Source organism: Agelaius phoeniceus, chromosome 1 (genome assembly GCF_051311805.1).
Source record: "Agelaius phoeniceus isolate bAgePho1 chromosome 1, bAgePho1.hap1, whole genome shotgun sequence".
NCBI classification, from domain to species: Eukaryota; Metazoa; Chordata; class Aves; order Passeriformes; family Icteridae; genus Agelaius; species Agelaius phoeniceus.
The window spans coordinates 16,517,889-16,543,789 of NC_135265.1; the positions used below are offsets into that span (position 1 = coordinate 16,517,889).

The following is a 25,901-nucleotide window of genomic DNA, read 5'->3' on the forward strand; positions in this document are numbered from 1 at the left end:
TTAAATAAATTAAAAGAAAAAAAAAGAAAAGGGAAAAAAGTTCTAGCGGTTATTTTCTGTCTTCATATTTAGTAGAGTTTTGGGTGCAAACATTAAAATGCAAATGGCAATATCAGGCATCGTGTTTTTCTGTCCCATGTGCCTGCATATAAACTTTCAACTTGCAATTTTAGCCTTGCTATAGCTACAACTGTGAGGCTTTCTCAAAGAACTTCATTAAGCCATTTATGTATAGAGTTGTCGTGGTTTCAGCTAGGGTAGAGTTAATTATTTCTCAGTAGCTGTTATGGTGCTGTGTTTTGTCTGTCAAAATAATTTAAGAGTCAGAGACTGGGGGTTTGAAAGGCAAGAGAGAGAAAATTACTCTGTTTTCTTAAAATTTACCTGTGGAATGACATCTCACCTTTTTCTGATATACTGTGGTTTCAGTTCCATAGGAGACTATCATGGGTGTGATGAAAGATGAGACATCTAAAGTTGTCCGTGTATTTATTTTATAAGAGGAAAGAGAATGCTCATGCTGACACCAAAAAACCCCAAAACAAAACCAGGTTTAAGAGGGAAGGGTCATGAAATGGGTATGTGTAAAAGTTGATTAGTGTTCAGTCCTGCAGCAGTATTATATAATGAGGAAGTGAGTTTTGCAGCCAACCAGCCTAGAGTTAACCTATGGGTAGAAAATATGCTGCTGATGACCTATTCTTACATAGATTTTCCTTGTTATGGAAAGTTTAACATAACCATATGTATAAAACCACAGAGAGCATTTCTTTTCTAAGAATAACAAAGAAATGTAGTTGAAGTTGGAAATTTTTCTAATATTTAAAAAATAGTAAAAACATTTGCTGTTTTAAATACATTAAGATGCTTTGATTGCACATTTTACTAATTTAAAAACTATAGTGTATAAAGATAATTGTGCTCCATACTGCACACTGTTGTTCCTTTGTTTTAAATTTTAAATATTTTACTTAAGTACTACAATGCATTTTTGTTTTTGTACCATTCTTGGGTTAAGCCTTAAATGTCAAAATTCCCTGCTTGTGTATGCACAGTGTTTTCCAGTTTCTTTGTTTGCCTTGCTGTGCTTCTTGCAATTTTACACAGAAACCTTGGTTCAAAATTAGTGTTCTTACTGCTCTCTTTACATTTTTCTATTTGTTTCCTCTAGATATTAGAATTTTTTACATCTATCATACCTGCTTCTCTGTATTTGCTCACATTTTATGCAGTTTTTACTCCCTGGTATCTGGATTTAGATCTTCCAAATTTTTAAGCATTTTTTTATTAACCAAGCATCAAATGCATACCATTAGAGAGACAAAGAGGAATTTTTTGCTTGCCTCTGAAGCCTTTCAGAGAACCAGGGTCCTCAGAGATTTAGGAAGCCCAGGAATCCAGACCTGGCTTGGTGAATCCATAAGTAACTGCTGTGCTTGCAGGGTACATACAGACCCAGCTCATCCAATGACTCTTGACACTGGCTGCCTTGTTTAGTGAACTGACTCTCAGGAGTTATTTGGGCCTCCTACAGACATGTTGGAGATCCTTGCCCTGAGGTCTTTAATGTCTACAAATCTAGGAGTCCAGTTTCCGTAAAACACGTAATGTGGAAGCTGGGAAGCAAAGGGTGTAGCTTGTATCTCCCTCACACGGGAGACTTGGGCCCTAAGTTCCATGCAAAGCAGCTGCCTGAGAGCTTGGAGACCACAAGAAGCCAAAAAGCTTAGGAGCTCCTGGAGACCTGGATTTCCAGCTGTTTGGCAGCCCATCAGGCAAGAAGTCAAGTCAAGGATTCTATGAAAACTAGAAGCCAAGCAGCCTGGCAGGCTACTCATCAGCCATCTGGCTGACAAGAGAAAAGATGAAGAGACATGTTGGTTATTTAGCCTGCCTTTCTGCCTGGTTTCTGTCAAAACTTTTCAAGAAGTCATTGTGTTCTTATGGAAGGTTTTGATTCCATTCCATTCGCATTTTTTGATGGAATACTGTTCCACTGGAAAATATTTGACCAGCTTTTCTTGTAGCCTGGTTTATTAACAGCTACACATGCTAGTCAACAGCTAGTTGTGTAGCTTCTTTACTTTTAAATCTGATTCACTAATTGGATTTTGAAAATCTAGAAAAGATTTAAACCCCATCCTCCTCTAATTTTTTTCCTCCCTTCTTTGTTTTTCCTTTTTGTTCATGTCATTCTTTTCCTCTTTTCTTTATGCTCCCACTTGCCACTGGGAGCTCTGTAGGTCTTAAAGCAAGAAAAGAGCATGGAGATCATTGTTTCATTTGCTGCATAATATATACCAGAAGATTTCAAGCAATCATTTTGTCAAGTGATGAAACTTTTGACTGAACTAAAACATATTTTATACTTCATGCTGCTTGTTTGGATTCTCAGTGGTCTGTAATGATGAGTGGTACAACATGATATGATTGCCTTCTTATATCCCACTCTATTTCTGGAACCATGCCAGACATGCAAAGACAAACAATAACTGTTTTAGCAACTTGTTTGTGTTGTCACTGACTTGATCCTCAAAACATTCTAATATTGCTGTCTGCACTTCTACAATATTAAATTACATATCAGTGATGACGTCTCATAAACATATTAATGATTATAAGAAGTTTGCTTAGACATGTTTGAATTCAATAAATACAAAACCAATTGAAATAATGTTTTTTTCCAGTTATTCGGTGTTATTTGTTTCTCATACATCCATTAGTCAAATGCTCCTCAAAATAATCTAACATAATTGAGACAACTGTGGCATCAAATGACTTTGATATTCATTGTTTCATTGCTTATGTGGGGAAAAAATAAAGGATTTTGGCCATTACCCAGTACTGAACTTCAGGTATAATCTGCCAGGCTGAAAAGTAAGAAAAACAACATACAGGACTACTAAAAGTTGTATTAGTGACTAGGTAGACATTTTCCCCCTGACATTTTTAGAGACTCTTCATTGCATGCATTCCTGGGCTGTATGCTTGGATAATTGACTTCACTTTGGTATCTTGAAAGTGTCAAGAGCAATACAGTTGCCCAAGTGTGCGATGATCAAATCCCTGAAGAGAGAGAAGAAATTCTGAAGAGGAATTCTACTATTACAGCCTATAGAGTAGCATTGGAACCATGTCAAAGCAACTCTGCTGTTGTTTTCCCAACACATTGCATTTTCTCACAGAAAAAAAGTTGAGATGTAGGGAAGTAGTTTCATCTTCTTCTGTTCTGCAACTGTGGAAGCCTCCATAACTCTATAGACAGGAATAAAATTAGCCTTAAAATATAAAGCAATTTGATCAATATTACCATTGAGTTATTTAATAAGAACAATGACTAGAAACTTCCTTATATAAATTTTGTTTTCATTTTTCACTAAACAGCTGTAATATAGAACTTCTTTCCATTTCTTTATTTTGAACTTTAAATTGGTTTGTGCACTAGAATGAGAAGCTATTCAGCTGGGAATAGCAAATGGAAAGGAAAAGCTTCCTTCATTAAAGAAAATTTAGTTTAAAGGTGACTCTTGATAACTAAAGTTTGTTTGCCCAGCCATACCATCACTTATTTGGGTAAAAGTGATTCAATTTGTCAAATTAGCTTTGACTCCTTAAACTTTTTAAGGTGTCTTGAGAGTGAAATATCTTTAGCAGAGAAATTTTGTCTTTCAGGTGGAATATATTTTAAAGATAAACACAATGTAGTTTTGCAATAACATGTTTTGCTTTAAATCTTTCAAATAGAGAAAGCAGTTTTCACTTTGGAAGAAATAAGAAGGGAATTATGTTAAGAAAGAAGCCAGTAGTTTTTCTACGATTCCTGTATGTCTCAATTTAAGGCTGATGAACTTTATTTATCACTGAAAATAAACACAAAAAAACATAGAATATGACAATGAGAAAATGCAAAAATCCCAAATGTTCTCCTTGTATAAGTACCACAAAGATCAAGTCCTGCAAATACCATAATAGTTTCTGCTCTTGATTAGAAAAACTGCAAAGCTGGTCTGTCTCACAGTATTTTTGCTCTTGGCTGAAGCCAGTACAGAAGTAAGTGAAAAGGGAAAGTTAACTGAATCTTGTTAGTAGTCATGCTGGCCAGCAAGGTACAACAAGTATGTAGTAAGAGTAGGGGGATGAGGCTTTTAGTAACACAGCAGGTAACTTTTCTGGCCTCAGCATCTATGTCAGATAGGTGTGTTTTTACTGCTTGAGATTGCAAACTCCTCCCCTTGAATCCAATTTTAAAACAGTATTTCTCATACTTTCTGAGGATAAAAGCTTCGCTCTCCACTACTTAGAAGATGTGGTCACATGAAGTCATGAAAGATTCTGTTACCTCTTCCTTTCTTCTTTAGCCACTTCAAACATAATTTAACAATCCATGTTTTTTCATGTGTCACCTCAGGTTAAATGTTGCATTAAAAAGTATATTAATGATGAAGATACAAAATGAAGATATCTCCTGTTAATATAACACCTTCTTCCCCCTTTCAGTTTCTTTTTAACATTTTTCTGACTTCTTTAGATGTCTTTGTGTTTGGCGTCTTACTTTGTTCAGCTCAGGAAATATTGTTAAAACAGAGGCATTCAGCTTATTCTTACCATGTGCATACAGATATATACAATAAAATTATCTGGTGAATTGATTGTCAGTGATTTTATCAATGTTTTTCTCTGTGAAGACAGTTTCTTAGGCTTTATTCTTAACATTTCTTTTCCTAACTTATTCTACCTGAATAGCCTTGTTAGGACAACCAATAAATAAGATTTTGTTACAGTTGGTAAGGAACTGGGTCACATGGCTAAAGCATAGTACAGGTAAATATGAAAGCTAAACACACACCTATAGCTGGAAATTACAAATGCTTTGGGTTGTCCAACAAAGTAAGTTGTTTGTTAATTAATTTAGAAGGCGAAATTTAAAGATTGCATTTTTTGTAATTGAAACAGAAAGTAAAGAAGTATTTCCAAAGACATGTCATATATTCTTTTTTCTCTTACATTAATAAAAGCAGTGTAGATGAAAATGCCTGAGACCATTTGAAAACTAAAATCACAGAAGTTACTTTACACTATGAGCAATATCTGATCATTAATGCAGAGAACATAGATTCAGAAGAATTCAGTTGTAGCCTCTGCAACTACAGACACAACTTCATAGAAATTCTTTTTGAAATTTTGAGGTATGGCAATTGAATAAAATAAATACACATATTTCATTTTAGAAATATATTGTACAAAGCAAGTGTGTGGTTTTGCTTAAACAATACAAAAAACATTGTCTTTGTTGTTTAAGTTTCTCCAAAAAAGAGAAATCTTGTACATAACATAATGGATTTTAAAGCTCTCATTTTGGTCCTTCTTTCCGCTCATTGTTCTTCAAATTTCTTGCTGTTTTGCTTTTCTCTTTGTCTTGCACAGACCACCAGACTACACCCACAATCACATTTGGGAAACTTCCCTGACATGTGGTTTCTGCAGTTTCCCTCTGCTTTTCATCACTGGTAGAAAGCTCTGTCCTTGTGTTTACTTGGTTTCACAGATGATTATTGAAACTCTTTTCTTTTTCTTACTGCTGAATTGTTTATATGTTATTCCATGACTTTAGTGGGATGTGCTCCAGTGCAAAATGTGGAAAGTATAAGCTTGTCAGAAGAGAAATTCAACAAATAGGGCTATAATCACCTGGAAAGAAAATACGTACAGGTAGAAAAATATAAAATGTTGGTACTGATTCATTAAGATGAGATAAAAGCTATTTTGTCTCTTCATGGAGTATCTTTCAACATCAGGAATATGGAGGTATCTGAACTGTGCAGAAGCACAGAATTGTGTTCAGGACCCTTTCAAATCTTAGACCTTGTACTGTAGCATTTACCTGTTGAACAGAAGCCTTTCTCATCTGTTGAGGCTATATTTATACACAAGGTAATGCTGTAGTGACCTTCAAAGTTAGGAAGTAAATATAAAATATTTCATTTCCTTTTCTCCTCCCATGTCTGGTAATTTAACTTCTAGCCCTTGAATACATGTAGGTAAGAAATTTGTATGCATAAGAAATTTGAATACATGTAGGTAAGAAAGCTTTCTCAGTAACCCATTACATATCGCCTTGGGTTGAATTTTAAAATTTCAAGACAAACATGAAAACTGATATGGACAAACTGTTTTAATTCAGGTGATTGTAGATGCATTACATTGTGGTATGCATATACTAGCAATCATAGAGGAACATTGATGCTGGTTATATCCATGGGAAACCCTCTGTAAGCCCACCTGCCTCTACATGCAGCTCACATGGTAATAAAATGGCAGAGCATTGCCCCTCCTTCTCTTTCTCAGCTGCTGTTCTGAGCCACAAACCTGTATTGTCCTTCTTCTGAATTTACATTCTATTTTAAATTCTGTAAGAACCTCTGTTATGTGTTTGTTTTGGGGGTTTTTAGGACTTTTGCATGAAGTTTACTTTTGGATGCTGCCCTTTTTCCACATGCTGTGGTTTCTGTTTTTTACCCTTACACAGTTTGGCTTTAAGCTTTCCCTTCCAGTCTCAAGATTTTTTCTGGCTCTGGCAAAAAATGTTTCGTTCCCAATGGGCCTGCCCACTGCTTTTGCTTTCTGTGAGAAGGAAACATCACAGCTAAGAGTTCTGTTTGACATTTAGTCCCAGAACTAAAAAAAAGATGAAACTGCAGCATCTTATGAAATCTTCATTTACCAAGTCCGTGATTTGATGGATTTGCTCAGCAAAGCTGACACAATACAGTTGGACCCTACTCTGTTCATAAATCAGCCCCCCAAAAGAAATAAATATAATCAAAAATGATTGGTCTTCAGGGTCACTCCCTAGCCCTAGGAAAGTTCATATAATCCATGTTTGCACTTACATGAAGTCCAAAGGCTTTCAGGAGAATGTCTAGTAGTTTTTATTCAAAATTCTCCTAGTGGCCTGTTGAAAGAAACAAATAAAAGCAATTCCACTTACAGACTTTTCTTTCTATCCCTGCACATTTTTCACCACTGAGGAGCACAAGCTGAAATATATCCTATGAAGTTACTGCCAGCCATTTGACTGCTTGACTCTTGTTCCAATGTAATTACAGTTTGACACCAGACTGTGCAATGCCACCTTCAGATGTGCCACCATAACATCACTTCAAGAAGTCTGTGCTCAGGAAATTTCTAAAGCAGAGAGAATACTTTCATACTGAATAACCCTTAATGGATTTTCTTTTTTTCTTTGAATTTGCCTAACATGCAAATTTTTTGAGAGCCACTGCAATCCTGTTTCAAGGACTTACAACTTCTCAACTGTACATTGTTTAAAAGCAACTTTGATTCTGAACATGCCACCTACTGATTTTATCTGATGATTCCAGTTCTTCTAGAAGAGAGATCCTGGTGTGCCCTTTCCACTCTACTCAAGGTTCTGTATATCTATATCACACTTTTTTCTTTTATTATTTTTTTCTTTTTTCTTTTATTATTTTATTATTCTTTTATTATTTTTCTTTTATTACCTTGAGTGTTGTGGTTGGTTAGTCATTCCTTCTGCAGAACAGTTCCCTACCAGTGACTATTCTTGTTGTCTTTCTCTAAACCTTTTTTAACGTTATGATAACTTTTTGAAAAATGGACCAGATCTGCCCACTGTATTCAAGATCCAGGCACACTGTTTCTATTTCATTTTTATGGGTAAACTTAGACATTTTTCCAGGGTAGTTTTTATGTCCTTTATTCACATTTTACATTGATTTTTCATACTCTGAGGTACACCATGGTTCTTCCACAATTGCTGTCATGACTTGTGTAACTTTCCCTCTTAAATATTCCTGAATACTCATTGGCATTGATACAAGAAAATAATATTGTCATTCCTTTGTCTTAGTTGTCAGACTAAATGTAGGAAACAGGAGACACTTTGAGAGCCTAAAGTGTCTGTTGCTGTGTTAGATGCCCTGAGGTATGCAAGGCACCCATCTGGCCCCTTTGGTACTACTGATAAGTGAGACTTGCACCCTTCTAAAGTGACAGCTGGAGATTTTTATACCCTGAGGTATGAAAAATGATAAATACCTTTATTTAGGCATTGAATTTCTGCCTGTATGGTGGTATATAAAATAGTCTAACTCTCATATGTCAATCAAAAGAGCTCCAAGTTCCAAATAGCCATATTTCTTGGTGAAGGCAACACAGCAATAGCTGCAGTTTTGAATAAATATGCCATGCCAATCTCTTTTTTAAACATTTGCATATAAATACTGATTGAATATTTTAAAACTGTGTTTCTTTTGATTCTCATTTAGAATTCTGGGGAAATGGTTCGATCATTTGTTGGTGGCTTGGAACTGATAGTCAATTTGCTAAAATCAAAGGATAAAGAAGTTTTAACAAGTGTCTGTGCAGCCATTGCAAATATAGCTAAAGATCAAGAAAACTTAGCTGTTATGACAGATCATGGAGTTGTCCCTCTGTTGTCCAAGCTAGCAAACACAGTAAGTAACATTTAAAGATATCATCAAAAGCGTTGGAGTTTCTTACTTCAGACTGCATTATGCCCAACTGAAGGGTTATGACAAGAGCAGTAGATTTTGCAGCAGTTAAAAGGAAGAGCTGTAGCATCATTCCTCTGTGGGACATATATTGGACATCAAAACAGTCTGTGTCTGCTACTAAAATTGGTTTGGAAGATGAGCTTCATTTTAATAGTTACTGTTGCAGAATATTGCTTTTGAGTGGTGCAGCTGCTATATGAGAACAGCACAAAGGGTTGAGAAAACAATTAATCCGAACATGCAGAAGAATCTCGCTGATGGGGCTATATTTTACATTTTATTGCTATCTTATCTAATTTCCAGTCAGTCTAAAAGTACATTTGAAATAATATAAAAATTCACAGCACTTGCTATAAAAAGAATATTAAGGGACTTTAATAGCTCTATGCCTTACAGCTCTCTCCAGTTTTAATTGTACTGCAATTAAATTGGGATGTCTTAAAGATGTGTGGGAATACAATTTTGCTTTCCAATGAATTTTTTGTTGTGTGTTGACTTTAATTTGTTATATTTTTACCTTCTTCAGAACAATAACAAGTTAAGACGTCACTTAGCAGAGGCCATTGCCCACTGTTGCATGTGGGGCAGCAACAGAGTTGCCTTTGGAGAGGCCAAGGCTGTGGCTCCTTTAGCACGTTACTTGAAGTCAAAGGATCCATTAGTTCACAGAGCTACAGCTCAGGCTTTATATCAGCTTTCAGAGGATCCCAACAACTGTGTCATCATGCATGAAAATGGAGTGGTGAAGGTGAGGTGGAAGCTTTTTCTTATTTGGGGCTAAAACTATTGAAGAGGTTTGGCATGGTTAAAAAAAGACATCTTTAATTTGAAATAATTATTGAATACTGCTGTGTTCCTCAAATTTTCTAAACTTTATCCTAAAAATGTTTGTCTAATTAGTAAATTAGGAAACAGGATTTTGGTGTCAAAAATACCAAACAGCTAGGTGGGTTTTGAGAATGGAAGTATGATGTGGACATTCACTTTTAGAGTACTCACCTCTGACCTAGGCTGGTAGTGGCATGACATCAGCATTTTGTTGTTCTCAAGTGACATTTACTAAAGAAGTTGAGTTATCTTAATGGATGGTTGTCTAACATGGCAGTAAGCCACCTAGGCATTGAATGTAACTGGATTTGGGGACAAATTAAGATACCATAATACAAAGGCTTAGTTTACCTAGAGCTGTTTTGGTGAATTCTGAATTTACTTATAAAATTCTTATTTTAGGAGTTAAGCATTATCACATTCTGCAAAGATCTTAGAACAAAATTTTCTTTCAAAAAGATTTTTTAAGCAAAGTTTTGTCTCACTAGTTGAAATCAGAAGAGTTACTCCTTTGGCACAGGAGAGATGAGCATTATGACTTTAGAGATGGAGACATTAGGAGTTCTCAATTTTCATAAATTCCCTGAAAGATTCACTGTATGTAGACCTTTCATTTTACTTGGTGTTCAGGTAAATGTATTTGCAGTAAGAGTTGACTTATAATGCAGTGTTATTATTAATGTTGATTTATGACTGCATTTATGATAGTGTACTTCATTGTGAGCAGTTTCAGTTCTGGCACAGTTAATGGTCTGAATTACCATGTGTTCATCTGTGTGCTGTTGGCCTTAAAGGATCCTCTGGTCAAAAATACTTAAATATTCAGTTTAAGGTCCAATACTTGAACTTACTCAAATCTAAGCTACCCTTTCAGTACTGGAGAGTAACACCTTACTATCACAGTCACATATATTGGAATATATCCTGTACTACAGCATTGGCATTTGTTGACTTTTAAATCTTGCTTCTCTCTCTGTTTAACTGGCACAATACATTTTCTGAGCTCCTGTCATCTATTTTCTTTCAATTTATTATGGAGATTTCAGGTTTCATAAGTTGCAGCACACTGATTCTGATGGTGCACTTTTGGAGTAATTCCACCTCACTCTAGGTTCACTTTATTTTTCAGTCCTAGTTAAAGTGTTAATAAACACTTTAAATAAAAAGCATTAATTTGTACTTCCAGATAAATAGGGATGTACAGAAAAATATAACAAATTTTTAATGTTTTTTATTATTCACAATATTCTGACTTTTCCAGATGTGCTCATCCAAGTGCTTTTGTTCTGTGTTGCCAGAGCTGAGCAGATCATGGAGCAAATCAACACATGCACCATGGCAGCTCAGGGCACAGATGACCAATCCACCAACACTTAAGAGCTTGACTCCCTTGCTGGCACTATTGGAATTGCCATCAAGAACCAGTAACTGGAGTTTCAGAAAGGCTGGATAGGCATTCCCAGGTGGCAAGGAGAGTGGGTGGAGATTTAATTGCAGAAATGCACGAGTCAGAAGGCTGGGTCTTGCCTGGCCTGTTCAGTTGGTCTGCACAACATGGGCAAGACAGGAGTTGCAGCACTCTGTTGGAACCCTGGATGCTGAGAATTTTAAACTTTCTGTGCTGAAAGGCACAGACTTGCAAGAGAGCACTGCATTTGACCTGAGGCTGTGGAGAAGGCTTCCAAAATTGATTAATAGCACTGGGATTACGGGTCTGTAGTTGGTTAGAAGTGTAATATCACAGGGTGGAAAACTTCTAAGTTTGGGGTTTTAGAATATAGTAATAAATATGAAGCAAGATGGAGGTTTTAGCAGAGGCATGTTGCCCTTCTTCTTTACTTTCTTCTTCCTTCTTCTTCATGGGTTTCAGTGTTATTTTGTAATTGGACAGAAAAGTCCGCATTGTGGGCCTTGAGAGATCAGTTATTGGGTTAAAAGGGAAAATAATCTAGGTGTAATTTCTTAATTGGATACTTTAGCCTTAAAAGACCTTGTAATAAGAGATAGTTAGCTATTTTGTGCCTTCATAATGAAAGACTTCAGAACTCATGGCTACGTGGCTGTAGCATTGATAAGAAACAGTAAACACCTGAGTCTGAACACAAACTATCATCTGGAGTGCCTTCAATCCTGACACCAACAGAGGTAGAAAAAACAAGCAGACAACCCACAGCACTCTGTCTGTGCTGGTGGATATCTTTGCTCAGTGCTTCACAGTAATGACAGAATGCCTGGGTGTTTCCATTCTTCTAGCCTCTCCAGTGAGTAGTTGACTGAAAGCATACTTTGTATTTATATAGAGGTTGTTATGTACAGGTTATTCCAGGACCAATCATATTTTTTCTAGGAAACTTATTTGGATTTGTTTGATTTTTTTTTTCATCTTTTACCAGATATCTGGTGTTTCAGTGATCATGTAGAGTTGTATTAATGTCTCAGCCTCTATAGTTGTGACTGGATTGCCTAATTCCAGGTGTTCTTCAGCACATGTTCACGTGCTTTGTTCACATACAAAGAATGTGTGATGCTTCAGGGAAACATTTAGCCTGTGTGAATGACACAGTTGCTGAGTACTTTAACAGTTGGTCAGAGACTCTCAAAGCATTAGATTTTCTGACCATTCCCTATTCAATGTCTATATACATGTTTTTGTCCAGGAAACCAGTAATAAAATTATAAACAGAAAATAATTCCAATCAGAGTGTTGTAGTTCACATTTTGCTACTGCTTCAAACATTATTTGCAAATCACAAAACAACAGTGAGAGAGAACCAGTGTTGGATATTTTCACCTTTTTGGAACTGCACTCAAAATACATTCAATTTTGTCAAGTGAGTCTAAATGATAAAAATCTTGGAAAGTCACTGGAGTATGTCAGCTGCCATGTGAAATTCTGAGGGGACAAACAGGGATTTTGGAGGAAGTTTAGAAAGGCAGTTTATGAAGTTATTCTTTTATGTTCAGTTCCACAATCGATGTTATGGACTGGGAATGGAACAATGGTTATGACCTGTGACAGGTGAACAAATGCTTTCTTTCTACCAAACACCAGAGGTCAGATGAATAAATGCTTTCTTTCTACCAAACACCAGAACATATTTCCTCTTTCTCATGGCTGTGCTGGAAAATAGATTTTTCATTTTCAATGATGCAGTAACATCAGTGCAGTAACAATGCAGTAACATGCATTTGCATTTTTAAAGATGACATGTGGGACACTAGACAGTAAGAGAAATTGATAGACATCAGAGTAAGGAACAGGTATCAATTTGAATTCAAGATTGGAGACAACCATCCAGAAATCAAGGAAGAAGAGAAATCCGGTGAGGGTTTGGCAGTTTACAGCTGAGATAAGCAGGAATATCAGGCAGCATTCTTTATACTTGGAGTCTGTGACCAAGAGAAGAGAAGAGAAGAGAAGAGAAGAGAAGAGAAGAGAAGAGAAGAGAAGAGAAGAGAAGAGAAGAGAAGAGAAGAGAGAAATAGGAAAGTTCACAGGCAACAGAAAACAGCACCAAGCCATCACCACTGTTTCCATTCACAGAAACAGCAGAACATTTCCCTTAAAGCTATTGCAGAGAAACAATGATGTCCACCTATATTTGCCTGCTGCTGAAACTTTAGAGCATTCATGAAAAACGAGTCTAACTGTGAGCTAGAGTACAGGTTTGTTACAAGGGAGGCCCTTGTAAGACAAATTGTTAAAAGACTGAGGAGGAAATGGGAGACTATGGAAGTGCAGTTACTTTAGCAGTGAAAAGATGAGTGTAAACGTGTTTTAAAGGAAGAAGTAAAGTCATCAGAAGATGCCAAAAAGTATTTAAATAATTTTCCTACAGACCATGTCAAGATAATACAGTGCTACAGTCACTCTTTTTATTGCTGATGTTGGCAAGCTCTAGATTTGGATTGTTTCTGAAGTAAGTTAGTGAGGATGGGGATCTAATAGGACAGGCACCCATGATACTGCTCATACTATACCTTCTCAAAGACTTCAAGTATTAAAAAAATCCAAAGTATATACACATGAAAAACATGTTGCTGATTATTCCTCGTCGTTCTTCCTTCACAAATGAAGGAAGATGAAAAATAGTCTCTCATGGAAGTTAATTTCTGCTATTGCAGAAGTTAATTTCTGACTTTGTAAGTGATATAAAGGATTTGGTTTTGTGGATGATGGTGATGATGATGATGATGATGATGATGATGATGATTTCTGTGTAATAAAGGCCTAGGAAGTTTGAATGCCTTCATCATCTACAGAGTTGAGTCCAGTCTTTTATTATGTTGCTAATGAGATTCTGAGAAGTCTCTGAGGAGATTATTAAAGCAATGAAAAAAGTAAGAACAAGAGAAATAAGCAGCCAAAGTCAGGCTGTGGAAGAACAAAATTAATCAAATTAGTAATTCATCTTAACTTTAAATGTTTACACAGTGCACATGCCAAACTGAAATAGTCATCCCAATTCGTATAATAGTCAAGGAAGAAGAATAGTTTTTTTACTGTTTCATCTCTTTTAATTTAGACATTTATGCAAAGATAAGGCACCTTGGTTTCTACAGGCAATATTTTCTGGTCTCCTTTGGCTGTAATGACAGTGCAGGTTCAAAGGTTAGAGCTGCACATCTATGCTGTAGGTATCTATGTTTAATGGGGTGAATCCCATCCAAGGCAGTGGAGAACTTTTAAAAATGAGCATACAGTTCACTTCATTATTAGATAGGAATGACAGAATTCTGAATAATAGTGCAATAAGAAAGAGCTATTAAAAATATTAATTTTTCTTTTCCTAGAAGAATACAGATGAGTTGAATTTATATGCTATGATGGTGATGAAACTCAATCTGCCCAGCCGTAACTGAAGCACACATTGAGTATGATCTAATAATGCCAGATGTTTTAAATTAGTGGATCTAACTAACTTGAATCCAAGGATTTTGAAAGAGATTTTTGGAATATTAAGGATGGATTCCTTTCATCTAATTTTGGCCACTTTTAGGTATGGAGTTTAAAGTAGTCTAAACTAAGACACCTTCTGTAGGCAATGGAAAGAGAGAGACACCTGCAGACTTATCCTAGCTGAAAATAGATGCCCAAGATATCTGCAAGAAGTAGACTCATGAAAGTGCCTAATTTTCTCCACTGAATGTAGAAAGAACCTAGGTGACTAGCTCAGACTAAACAGCCAGCTTTCAGACAGCTGAATTTAAATTAATGTCCTCCTTGATGTTGATTTTCAGCAAGCTTGTGGTACAGGGGAAGTTGCAGGGCTGGAAGAGAGGTAATATGCCAATATTTAAAAAGGTCAAATAAGATTATAGTCTGGTAAACTGGACACTATTCTCATGTGACATACTTGTAGGTCCATACATTATAATACTGGAAGGATCGTTTTAATGACTGAGTCTGACTAGCCTTGCTCATGCAAACCAGAGACATTGCTTCATTTTTTTCTGTTTGGAATAGAGTATATCTTTTAGAAAAACACTGACTCTTTACTTAAAAAATTCCAGCAATGGAAAATCCACCAGAGACATCATAACTTGTTCCAGTAGTTAAATACCTTCCCCATAAAAACATTTGCACCTTATTTGTAGCCTAAGGTTTGTCTAGCTTTATCTTATGCAATTATGCATGATACTTTTGCTTAGTAAACTGACAAGCCCTACATAACTTCTGTCCTCACATACATTCTTATTGAAAAAAATTAAATTCTTGTCTCATTGTCATATTTTTAATTAGTTAGGCAAGTGTAATCGCTGATGAAATTTCTGTCTTTTTAATTCTTTAGCTATATTTGTGTGTCAGTTCTGAATTTTTTATTTTTGAACTTCCTTTTTGGACTGAATTGCAACATACTTCAGGACGAAATTCCGTATTCCAGTAATATCTGTATGAATACTTAAATCAGGTAAAATAACTTCCCTGTTTCTATGTAAGCTCTGTTTGAACATCAGAGATTTTCATTATTCTCTTTGGCCACAGTATTGCCCTCAAAGTTTGTTATTGGCCAATTTTCTACTTTGATTTTCGTGTCTTTCTGGAAATGGATCCGCAGGTTAAACCTGTGCATGCTTATAAGGTTGGCCTTCATGCACAGGAGTAAAAAATCACCAGTGAATTTAGACATTGTGATATAAGATGATTTTTTTTTCAGATGATTAAATCAGATTTAATTTTTGTCAAAATACTTTGTAAATGTCAAAAGACTTAGGTCTCATTTTTGAAAGAATAATTCACAATTCAAAAGCAGCCACAAAACGTGTTCAAGCTTTTTATTGTTTTAGAAAGGAAGATATTCAGAGACAAACACAATGACCCTTTTTGTAATGCCTTTAAAACAAAATGTTGCCTTTCCTGAGGACTGCAGCTTTGGCAGAGGTAAGATTCCTTAGAAAACTGAAGGAGTTTACTGGCTGAGAAAGTGGTAAATACTTTTGAATTACAGAGACATAAGTTTATTAAGGTCTGTGAAAAGAATACCAGTGGCTTTGATTGTAAAGGGTGAAGCTAAAAAATGCCTGTTCTGCCTGCCAATGAAATTCTACCTTTACAGGTACCCAAGCAGATGGTACATAAATATTTTAAAACATTTAAGATCTTCCCACTAAGGTGATTTCCAGTATCTTATATGAGGACCCCTTGATATTTTGACTTTAAATTTCTCTTGAATTCTGAAATAGTTAGCTAACAAATAGTAAAGTTACCAATTTTTTTATTTATGCATTTTTTTCTGTGTACTGGGATGATGCTTAAAGGCACTGATCACAGATAAGGGGTTCACTTTGCTAGGGAGTGATGTGTACCTTCATGAGAAGAAGATGACTCCAGAAAATTTTCAATTTAAATGTAACACACAGTAAGGTGGAGGTGAACAAACAGATAGGACTGCTAGAAAAACTATTTAAAATATTTATATGTTCATATTTGATAGTTTAAGCAAACCAGGATACATTTTTTTAACTGCTAATTCATAACTGCAACTCAGTCATCTTAACTGCAATATAAATAACAAATAATGACTGTAAACTTTTTGTAAAAATCTAGAACCACTGGAGAGTAGCCAGTCACCCAGACTTTAAGGCACTCACACCATATGGGATCCATAACTGGTGCTGTTGTCAGGTTTTTGCATGTGTGTGCTTGTGCTGAAGGCTACATGAAGTCTAAGTAAATTAGTCTCTGTTCAGCTTTGCATTGTTCTGAGCAGCTTTTATTTTCCAAATTAATTGAATGATATATTTCTGTGCTGCACTATGAAAAAGTTCATTTTCTCCTGTTCTTGTTCCATTGTACATACAGAACTAATTATTTTTGGGCTAGAGGAACCATTAACCTAATGATTAAGGTACATACATGAAATGCAGATGATCAGAGGTTTCATTCGTGTTCTGATATTTTTTATTGTTGAAAGTCTATCCAACCTACCCATGCATAGAACTGATCTTTAGCCTTACTCTGTGGTTTATGCTATTATTTGCCCAACATGGAATTGCTCTGTTTTGTTATATTACAAAATACTAGTGGATACCTTCTGGAATATCAGTTGTGGTAGCTTATAACAACATCACCAGGAATGCTGAAAAGTAAATTTCAACTGCTTGGTACAGTGAAGTGGGCACAGAAGACACTCATGCCCTAAGAATGTGACTTGATTTGTATAATCATACATTTTAATTTTTTTTAAAATTGGTCTTTTTATCAGGGTACAGCCTCAAGAAATGCATTGGAGGGGAGGTGGGAAGAGCATAGATGTGTTAAGCTTGGGTTTGTTGGTAGGTTGGTTTTGGTTTATTTGGCAAAGAAGGCATAACAGCCATAATGTATTTTCTGAATCCTGTGTGGAGTTAATAGGAGGTATTTGTGCTTTTTGAGTTCAGTTCTTAGTGGCAGAAATGTTAGACTCTTCTATTCCCTTGTAATATTCCAAGATATGAAACCCGTTTGTTTTACCACTGTTTCTGAAAGTTATTGTGAAATGTAGATTTCATATTTGGAAGGTTTTTATAATGACTGTGTTAAAAAATACAGCTTCTGTAATTTATTGTGCAGAGCTTCCAGAAAACTGGTCATTGTTTGCTAAAGTCATAAATCCCTACAAGAAGTTTTGGCTAACTGTTTTGCGTTCAAAGACTTGCATAAGACCATCTTTGTGAAATAAATAGATGTAAATTACAAAACATGGAAGACAATTATTAGTAATTTCTACTGAAAGCATTCTAAAACCAACCTTTTGTCACATACTATATTTATTTGGAGTATAGAAAATGAAGTGGAAAAGCACTGGCACGCACTTCTTTAGGAGAATTTGGCAACAGGTTTGCTTGTTTTCTTGTGGGGGCCTTTGGTGAGAACATTAAATACACAATATGGAGTTTTACATTATAAAGCAAGGTTTAATATATCTTCATAAATCAATCCAAAATATTTCATGTGATATCTATGCAATAGTACTATTGGGTTATAGTAGTATGTATTTTCAATTTACATATTTGTGTTGTAATTTTGCCTTTAGAAAAACCCCCTTTGTAAGTGCAATGGTTTGCTCTGCTCAGGCTCCACAGTTCAGGCTGGAGATACGGCGCATCTGGCACATGCTCCAAGCTGATGCCTGTTGCTTTTTACAACAGTTGTTACAGTTCTTGGACATCAAGAAAGAGGGCACTAGATTCCAAAATTTCTGCATGTCTGTTGTCTACCAAAAATATGCTAAATCCCTTCGCCAACAAATGTATTGATCACATCACATCACATCACACTTAAATTTTGGATATAAGAGATTCCATAAACTAAGTCACATACTATCATGTTTTATTCCATTTCAGAAGGATTAATGTAAATTTACAGTGTTACCAGTTTCCATTGTGTTGGCAACTGCCAGGTTGCTTTAAACATTTTGCTTACAGTTTCAGCTCTAGGAAGCAGGAGCCAGTAGCTGTTCTACCTTCATAATAAGCAAAATGTCACCATTCATAAAGTAAGGGTACTTTTAGGTAAAACATTTTACTTTTGCACCATTGACAAAGGTAATGAAGTTTGGCTTTAGTATAGATTAAGCCTCAGACTTTAGATTACTTTTTCAAAATTTCACATTACTGAAGTTTATGATATGTAGCAAGTGTTCTGTTAAAATCTGGCTGATTGTGGATGGGAAAAAACAGCAGCCTAAGGGAGATCAGCTTATTTTTGCCCAAACTCTGTGCTTCAGGAGATCTCTAATTTTGTAACATTTGGATAACAAACCTAGAGGCTGGCATAAAGCTCCTCTTGGCACATTTTAAACATCTTTTAGTCTTATAAAAAGAAGCTTGTCCCACTAAGCTGTACATTTGTTGGAGCTGTTTAACAGTAGCTGTGCCCTGCAGCTCTTTTAGTGATAAATGAGCCATTTCAAATAAGGGCAATTGCAGCCAACTGTGCAGAAGGAATCATTAAAAAAAATTTAAATAGACATTTTTGAAGCTTAAAAATGCACAAACAAAGTATGTTAAATCAAAATATATGCTGCTCCTTTTAATGGAAAAGATTGCTACTGGCTAAGTCTGCCAGTTTCAATAGGTGTGCCAAAAAGCCAAGGAATCTGGCAGAATCTGCAGATAGCAGTTCCATCTTTCATCTATATTTCTTTTCTGTATTTATCTTGCTTTAGAAAATGCAGAGAATGTCTTTTCCTTCTGACTTGGCTCTATTTCCAAACCACAGAAATACACAGAGCAGCTTCTTGCAATTGTTTAGCTCCCTGCACTAGTCTTATCCTTGTGACTGTGTGAATCATTTCTTTCTAATTTGGCAATAATAAGAAAGAAGAGCATTAAAATATTTTTATTTTTATGGAATAGTATCTTAGCTGAACTGTCAGATATAAAATTAGTTTTCTTAATTAAGAGATACTGGGTTTAATGTGTAAGGACAGGATGCCAGGTAATTATTTTTGACATTCAGCTGATCAAAAATAGTTTCCTTGTATGTAAGGAGCTATTCAAAGAATCTGAACATAAAAAATACCAAGAAAAAAGTTCTTCCTGTAGAATCAATCACTCAGTTCAGTTTGGCTTCAAGCCCTAGTCATTGTAATATCTCTTATATCACCGTTGCAAAGCACATTCTCTGGTATCTTTTAAGTGATAAGGCACAACTTATTGATACCCCTTTCAAGGGAAAGATGCTAAGGAAAAGCCCGTTTGCAGTATTATGGGATGGACTCTAGTGTTAATGTTCCTGGTCAGTGTTCTGTACTTTGGCATCAATTCTGAAGACCTGACAAGGCTGCCAGGCAGCATGAGCCTGATGAGAATTCTGTCCTGACTTGAGTGAGGGCAGGGACTGGATATAAATTGCTGATGCAATTATGCTCATTTTACAATCAATTGCATATGAAAGCTAAAATGTATCTTCTCCTGGACTGTAAGTGAAGGTTCATATGATTTCATTTCATTGAAATTTTTATTTTAATTAATTTTTCTTTTATCTCCAAGGGTAATTATTGGCTGTATTTATCAGCTGCTAGTCAGTGCAGAATTTCTTGGCGTGCCATGGTTTATGATAATTCTTCATCTCTGGAAACTTTGAAGAAAAAAATGCAATGTTAGAGTGAGAGAATATTATTAGCCAGTAACACTTTTTAATTACTGTAAGAGTCTGATACACTGCAAATTACATGTTACCTTTGGATTTAGGAGAGCTGTAAAGCTAGATAGAAGGTGCCTTTAGGCTGATTCTACTCATTGCATTTGTATTGAAGGTATAGATAAAAATAATAAAACTTTTCCATTACATAGGATTGAGAAAGCAGCAACTCATAAACGTGCTTCCATACTGCTGTACAGGTATAACAGTTCCAAATACTAGGATAAGATACATAATTAGGACTCTGTGGAAATAGAGAAAAGTTTAAAATATCAAGAAGGTCTTTAGAACACCTAAAATCAAATCTGTGCAATCTGCACAAATGCAACATTCATTAGACTGGATTAGCACCTTCTCAGAATTCCAGAGAGACATAATTGCTGGACTCTAGAGGCATTATAGGCTAAGGGAGTGTGTATATATTGAAAAAAAGTCCGTCTTTGGCACTGGATTTGCTGAATATTCGTGGTATAGAGGATATTTTATCAGTCTTTTGCTTCTCAAAGAATTTTGTCTTTCCATCAGTTGATTGCTCTACTGGTGTGCAATAATCCTGTTGCTGTTTGGAAAGGTGGAATTGACCATGCTTGGATTTTAAGAAAGCGTTGAGCAGCACTCTTCACCAAAAACTATTAAAGAAGTTAAAATGTGATGTGATGAGAAGGCAGAGTCCTAGGGAGGATAAATAACTGTTTAAAACTCAGGAATCAAAGTTTAGAAATTGGGATGAAGTTTTGGAGCCAAAGGATCTTCATAAACGGTAATAAATGGAAGGGTAGTAAATGGTGATGTCACAAACTGCTGACAATACAGTTCTCTGTGAGAAGTGCAGACAGAAACAATTGCAAACTGCACTTCACAGTGCAGAACAGAGGTCAAGTGTCCTGTGCAAATACATCACAGCTCAGTGCAAAGTTTTCCCCTTTCATGGATTTACTACACTGAACAGTTTTGCTCACTGCACGTGCTGCAGATAGTGCCAGTAACTATTGGTTAGGATTGAAAAGATGTCCAAATGTTTGGGTGACAAAATAAAGTCCTTGCAAACAATTTGGACAGAAAAAATTTCAGTATAAGATACAGTTAGGGACACCATGAAGCCCTGACTTTGTTTCTTACTGAGCAGGCTGTTTCTGTTAATTTTTCTGCTCTTGGTCTCATAATCAAGAATCCTCATGAAATTTGCAGTTACATGTAGGTGTTATTTATCCTTAAATTTTTGTTGACATCCTGGAGTGTGGGGGGAGAAACTGATAGTCTGTTTAATTCTTCTGCATCAGAAATGCATATGAGGGAATTGTATTTTGAGAAACCACTCTTTCACAAAATTTACAATATTCTGCATAAAGATACTTCTGTTCAGAGAAGGATGTTAAGTTCCTTAATTGTCTTCATGAGTCAAAGCCATGATGTGCTGTTGAAATGAAAAAGTAGCCTGTTTGAGTGGGGAGCTGATGAAGTAGAGAGCACATTCCCTGTGTGGGAGCAGTGCTTTCTCTTAAATCATCTTCCACATACTGCTTTTATTAGGTGGCAGCATGCCTCAAACATACTCACCCAAGAATGCCCACCACGTGGTCAGTAATATTCTTGTGCTTGCAGTAGTGTTGTGAAATAATGCCTTGGGTAGCTGGTTAGCTCCAACCATTTCATCCTACCTGAGAGACAAAGGAACCACCACACCAGCTTTAAATCATGATTCTTTTAACCTTTTGTAGCAACATTCAGGTAGAGGGTTCACATGAATTTTTTTTTCTCCTGTGTTAAAGCACAGAGTTGCATGGTTTTAGAAAATTAATTTTCACATCTTCCCCCGCATGCTTTAACCAGCTTTAGCAGAGCTTTTATGCATGTGGTACAACCTCCACTTGCCCAAGCACAACTATAACTTTCTTTTTATAGAACTAAAAGAGCTCAAGCAAATGAATAAGCCAAAAACATTTCCAAAACCTGAAGCTTGGAATTGAAGTTGAGAAGTTAATGAAAAAATTGAGGAATGGGCTTTTGTTCTAATCAGAGAAAAGCTTTAAATTTAACTTTTATTGATTGATTTTTCATTTCCTACTTCATAGTTACATCTTTAGAGAGGGAAGGGAGCAGATCAAGGTCTCTAGTATTGCTGACATATAAAAGTCAGACAGGTATTATTGCTTGCTTGTTTGCATGTAACACAGTATTTTTAAAAGTCTCTGATCTCACAAAGCTTCCAAAAGTGAGCAGCCATTCAAGCACCTTGTGGCCAGAGTCCTTGAGTGGCTTTGGAGAGATGTTTTGCTTATTTTTGAAAAACTATATAACTCCCCTCTAAAGAACTGTATGCAAATCACAAATATTTTGGTTGAATATGGCCTGATTGGAGTGCTAATTCAAGCAACTCCCTTTTTTTCAACCACCAAAAAACCAAAGCATTTATCTGTCAAAATAAGTGTACATGGTAATATTTTCCTCTATCCAGACTTTTTAGAAGCACACAAATTTCCAGCACTTGTAAATATATTTTATGACAACTGACCAAACTGTTCATAAAAAATTTGCATTTATTATAGAAAGATGACTCCTTAGTATAAAATAATTTGGTTTTCTCTAATAGCAAAAAAAAGCAGTTTGAGAATCTTGAGAAATGAATGGTACCATACACTTAGTTTTCTGATATTAAGAAAATTTAGACTTACTAATATGAATGAACATGTGGACTATACATGTACCCTTGTCCGTGAACAGCTCCAGATCTTTTCTCGCTTTGTCACATTCAGTTTCATATTTGTATGAATAGAGCTGATCTGTGTTCATACCATCTATATATTTATTTATCTTGTGTTCTAATTCAACATTTTCTAGTACATTTACTAGTCTAAAATCAGATTATATGTTGAACAGTACCACTCATCTTCCAGTTTATGTAAATGTATGCACTGTTGCAACCCCCACATCTTAAAACATAAGACTATAGAACAGTCTTCTTGTGTGTGTGCCACAAAAAACCCAGCTTTAAAATATGCTGGCTACTTATTTCAAACAAATGCTATTGTACAAATTCACAGGGAGAACCTCCTGCTTTTATCCCCAGATTTTGATATGTAAGGTTTACTAGCAAAAGCACCTCACTGGTTTTGATTATAATGATCCTATGTAGGAAGAGAGACCAACCCTTAGAGCATTGGACCTAAAGCTATATAACTTTAGAGATCAAAATCAGTACTTTCAATGGAATACAGAAGAGAGTTTGAAGTCAGTTCACTCATACCAGTAGATCTAACATACTTTTAAAATATTGTTACAGGCAGATTATGTTCTCAGATCCCTATTCTCAGGATAAGAGGCACTTGAGAGAAACATTGCAAAATTTGTGAAAAGTCTGGAAACTATAGTTCCCCTTTAATGCAATTCAGTGGTGTTTTGAAAGATGGAATAGTTAAGAGTGCATTTCAGGAATATCAGACAAACTAAAGGGAAAAAAGCCACATCATGTTTTCAGGGCATTGTTGAGAAATCAGGCAGAATCCTTCAGAATGTCAGGGTTAACGGACAGCTTAAACCTCATTTTTTTCCTCTGACTTGCTGCTGATAGTTTATTTGCAACTGCCCCTGATTAACTTTCATATAATTTTCATGTGATTACTAGAGATAGACAAAATTATAGTATTCATATCCATAGTAATGTTAAAAATATTGAAACAAAACTGAATTAGCAATTCTTTCTCAATTTCCTATCATACCTCCTCAATAATGTTTAAGAAGGAAAGGAAAAGTACAAGTCATGCTCCTGCAAAATGAAAAGGAAAGCAAAGAGTGAAAAAGCAGGTAAGTATAGAAAAGGAGCAGGAAATACAAAAAAGAAAGATTGGTCAGGTTTGCAATGATAGAAAGGAAGGATAGTCCACAACATGTTACTGAGCCAAAGTAAACTATGAAAGGGACATTCATGACATAAGTTTACAGTTTTGAATGTCCATGCCATATAATAAGTAAGCAGGTTTAAGATTTATTAATCTTAATAAATTTTGAAATGTCACTCTATTGAAATCACAAAAAAAGTTCTGTATTCTCTCTATGCCACCAAAAGCCTTTCATATGTTAATCTTCTTTTGAAAACTACAATGAAATAAAAATAAAATACAGAAAGTGGTTCAAATAAAAATATGCTGTGAGACCTGGGATTCATCACTTTTGGATTATCAAATCTGCCTATTGTTTTTTATGGGATGAATTTCATATCCTGTAAGACTTTTTGTACATTGGAATGTTCATGATGATTGAATTCTTTCTTAATATTGCACCAAACGTCTTGCAGCTGAATGGAGATTCAAGCTGTCTGCCTTTAAGGTCTCCAATTAGTTCCATATAATTGTACCTTTTAAACAAAGATTAGAAATAACTTTGATTACTAGTTTTATTTAGCTACTTCACCTTTGCATGATATTTTTATAGGCAGTTAGATTTACACCTGAAATAGTTGTAAATATTCCTCTGAAATCCTGTAAGTATCAAATTGAGATGGGAAAACCTTTAAACTTAGAGTATTTTTACATTATTTGCAAATTTGCAGTTTTTAAACTATTCTACATTTCACCATTTGACATTTTGTTGCTCTTCTCCTTGTCAGTAATATTCACAGTTCTCTGCCCATTTATTGTGTCTTTGCAGAGAAGGAGGGCATCTTTCTCTAAATAACTATATAAGAAAAAGACAGTAAAATAGATGAGGTGAAGAGAGAGCTGTAGAGTGCATTCATAGCTTGTAGCTGTATAAACATTTGCCAATATGTGTGGGTGTACCATATTATAATTCCCTTTAGGCATATAGGTTTTATGTATGTCTCCAAAGTAATGCAATGCAACATTTAACCTTATTGGAGAATATGACAGCTATATTCCTATTTTGTATGTTATTATTGTGTGGGCAAGAGATTTCTTTTCAAGAATGCTGTTCCCATTCAGATATTGAAGAAATATGGCCCTTGTCCTCGATGCCTTTTACTTTAATTGTAACAAAGGAGGGAACTAAACAAAATAGACAAAAATGGACAGAGAGCAGGTAGGAAAAATGGGAAAACGGAAAAATGTATCCAGAAGGATTTTAATCTTCAAATCTGTCATGGTGTAAAATGAGTTGTAGCTCACTGAAACTGTTTATCCTAATGAAATCGTAAACATCTCATGGTAAAGTACCAGTAATCACATGTTCAGAATATCTCACTGAAACTATCAAGCCCTACTTTTCTTTTCCCCTCATTTCCTGGCATTTTGTGGGATTCATCTTGCCAACAGTCATTTTGTCCCAGGCAATCACATAAGAAAGGACAAGGACAAATCACCTGCCAAGGACAAATCACCTGTCTTAAGTCCTGAGGCAGGTGAAAGCGCACAAAAAACTGCAGGCAAGTCTGTTCTCATCCTAACTTGGAGTCCTGCACCTCTTTGCAGAAAATGTACAGCTTTTCCAGCTCCTGTACTCTTTCTGAGGGAGGATAGGGAGGATGAAAAAAAGAGTTCCTGGCCAGCCTGCTGGCTGCCATCATGTTCAGGTGTACCTCAGCCCAAGCTGCATCCTTTGGACTTCCTGATACCCCCCAGACATTCTTGAGTGATTCCCTAAAGTTGCCATTTTCCTGTGGCTGCCAGAATGGAGATTTGTTTCATGGGAGAGAGAAAAGACAGAAATAGGACAAGAAAGGAAAAGAAGCCAGGTGTAATCTTCCCAGGATTTCTCCCACCCCAATCAGAGAGCTTCAGTTTTACCTCTTGATGTTCAGAAAGGGTGAAGAAGGATGCAACAGGTGTTGCTCTGACTTTAGTCCCAGGGAGGAGAGACCCTGTGCAAGGGGGAGGCAGCACAGTGTCAGCCTTGCTCATTTTTTGCCTTCATTGGAATTTCTTGGTACTGGATTT

At 35.8% G+C, this 25,901-nt stretch overlaps 1 protein-coding gene across 5 annotated transcripts in view; it reads left to right on the forward strand.

Annotated features, from left to right (window-relative positions):
• Nucleotides 1-25,901, forward strand: part of ODAD2 (outer dynein arm docking complex subunit 2) — a 69,251-nt gene that overhangs the window by 37,297 nt on the left and 6,053 nt on the right. For all 5 annotated transcript variants that reach the window (XM_077173649.1, XM_077173665.1, XM_077173658.1 and 2 more), the window contains 2 exons: nt 8,310-8,498; nt 9,085-9,306. In XM_077173649.1, the coding sequence (XP_077029764.1) occupies nt 8,310-8,498; nt 9,085-9,306 (411 nt within the window). The remainder of the gene's footprint in view (nt 1-8,309; nt 8,499-9,084; nt 9,307-25,901) is intronic.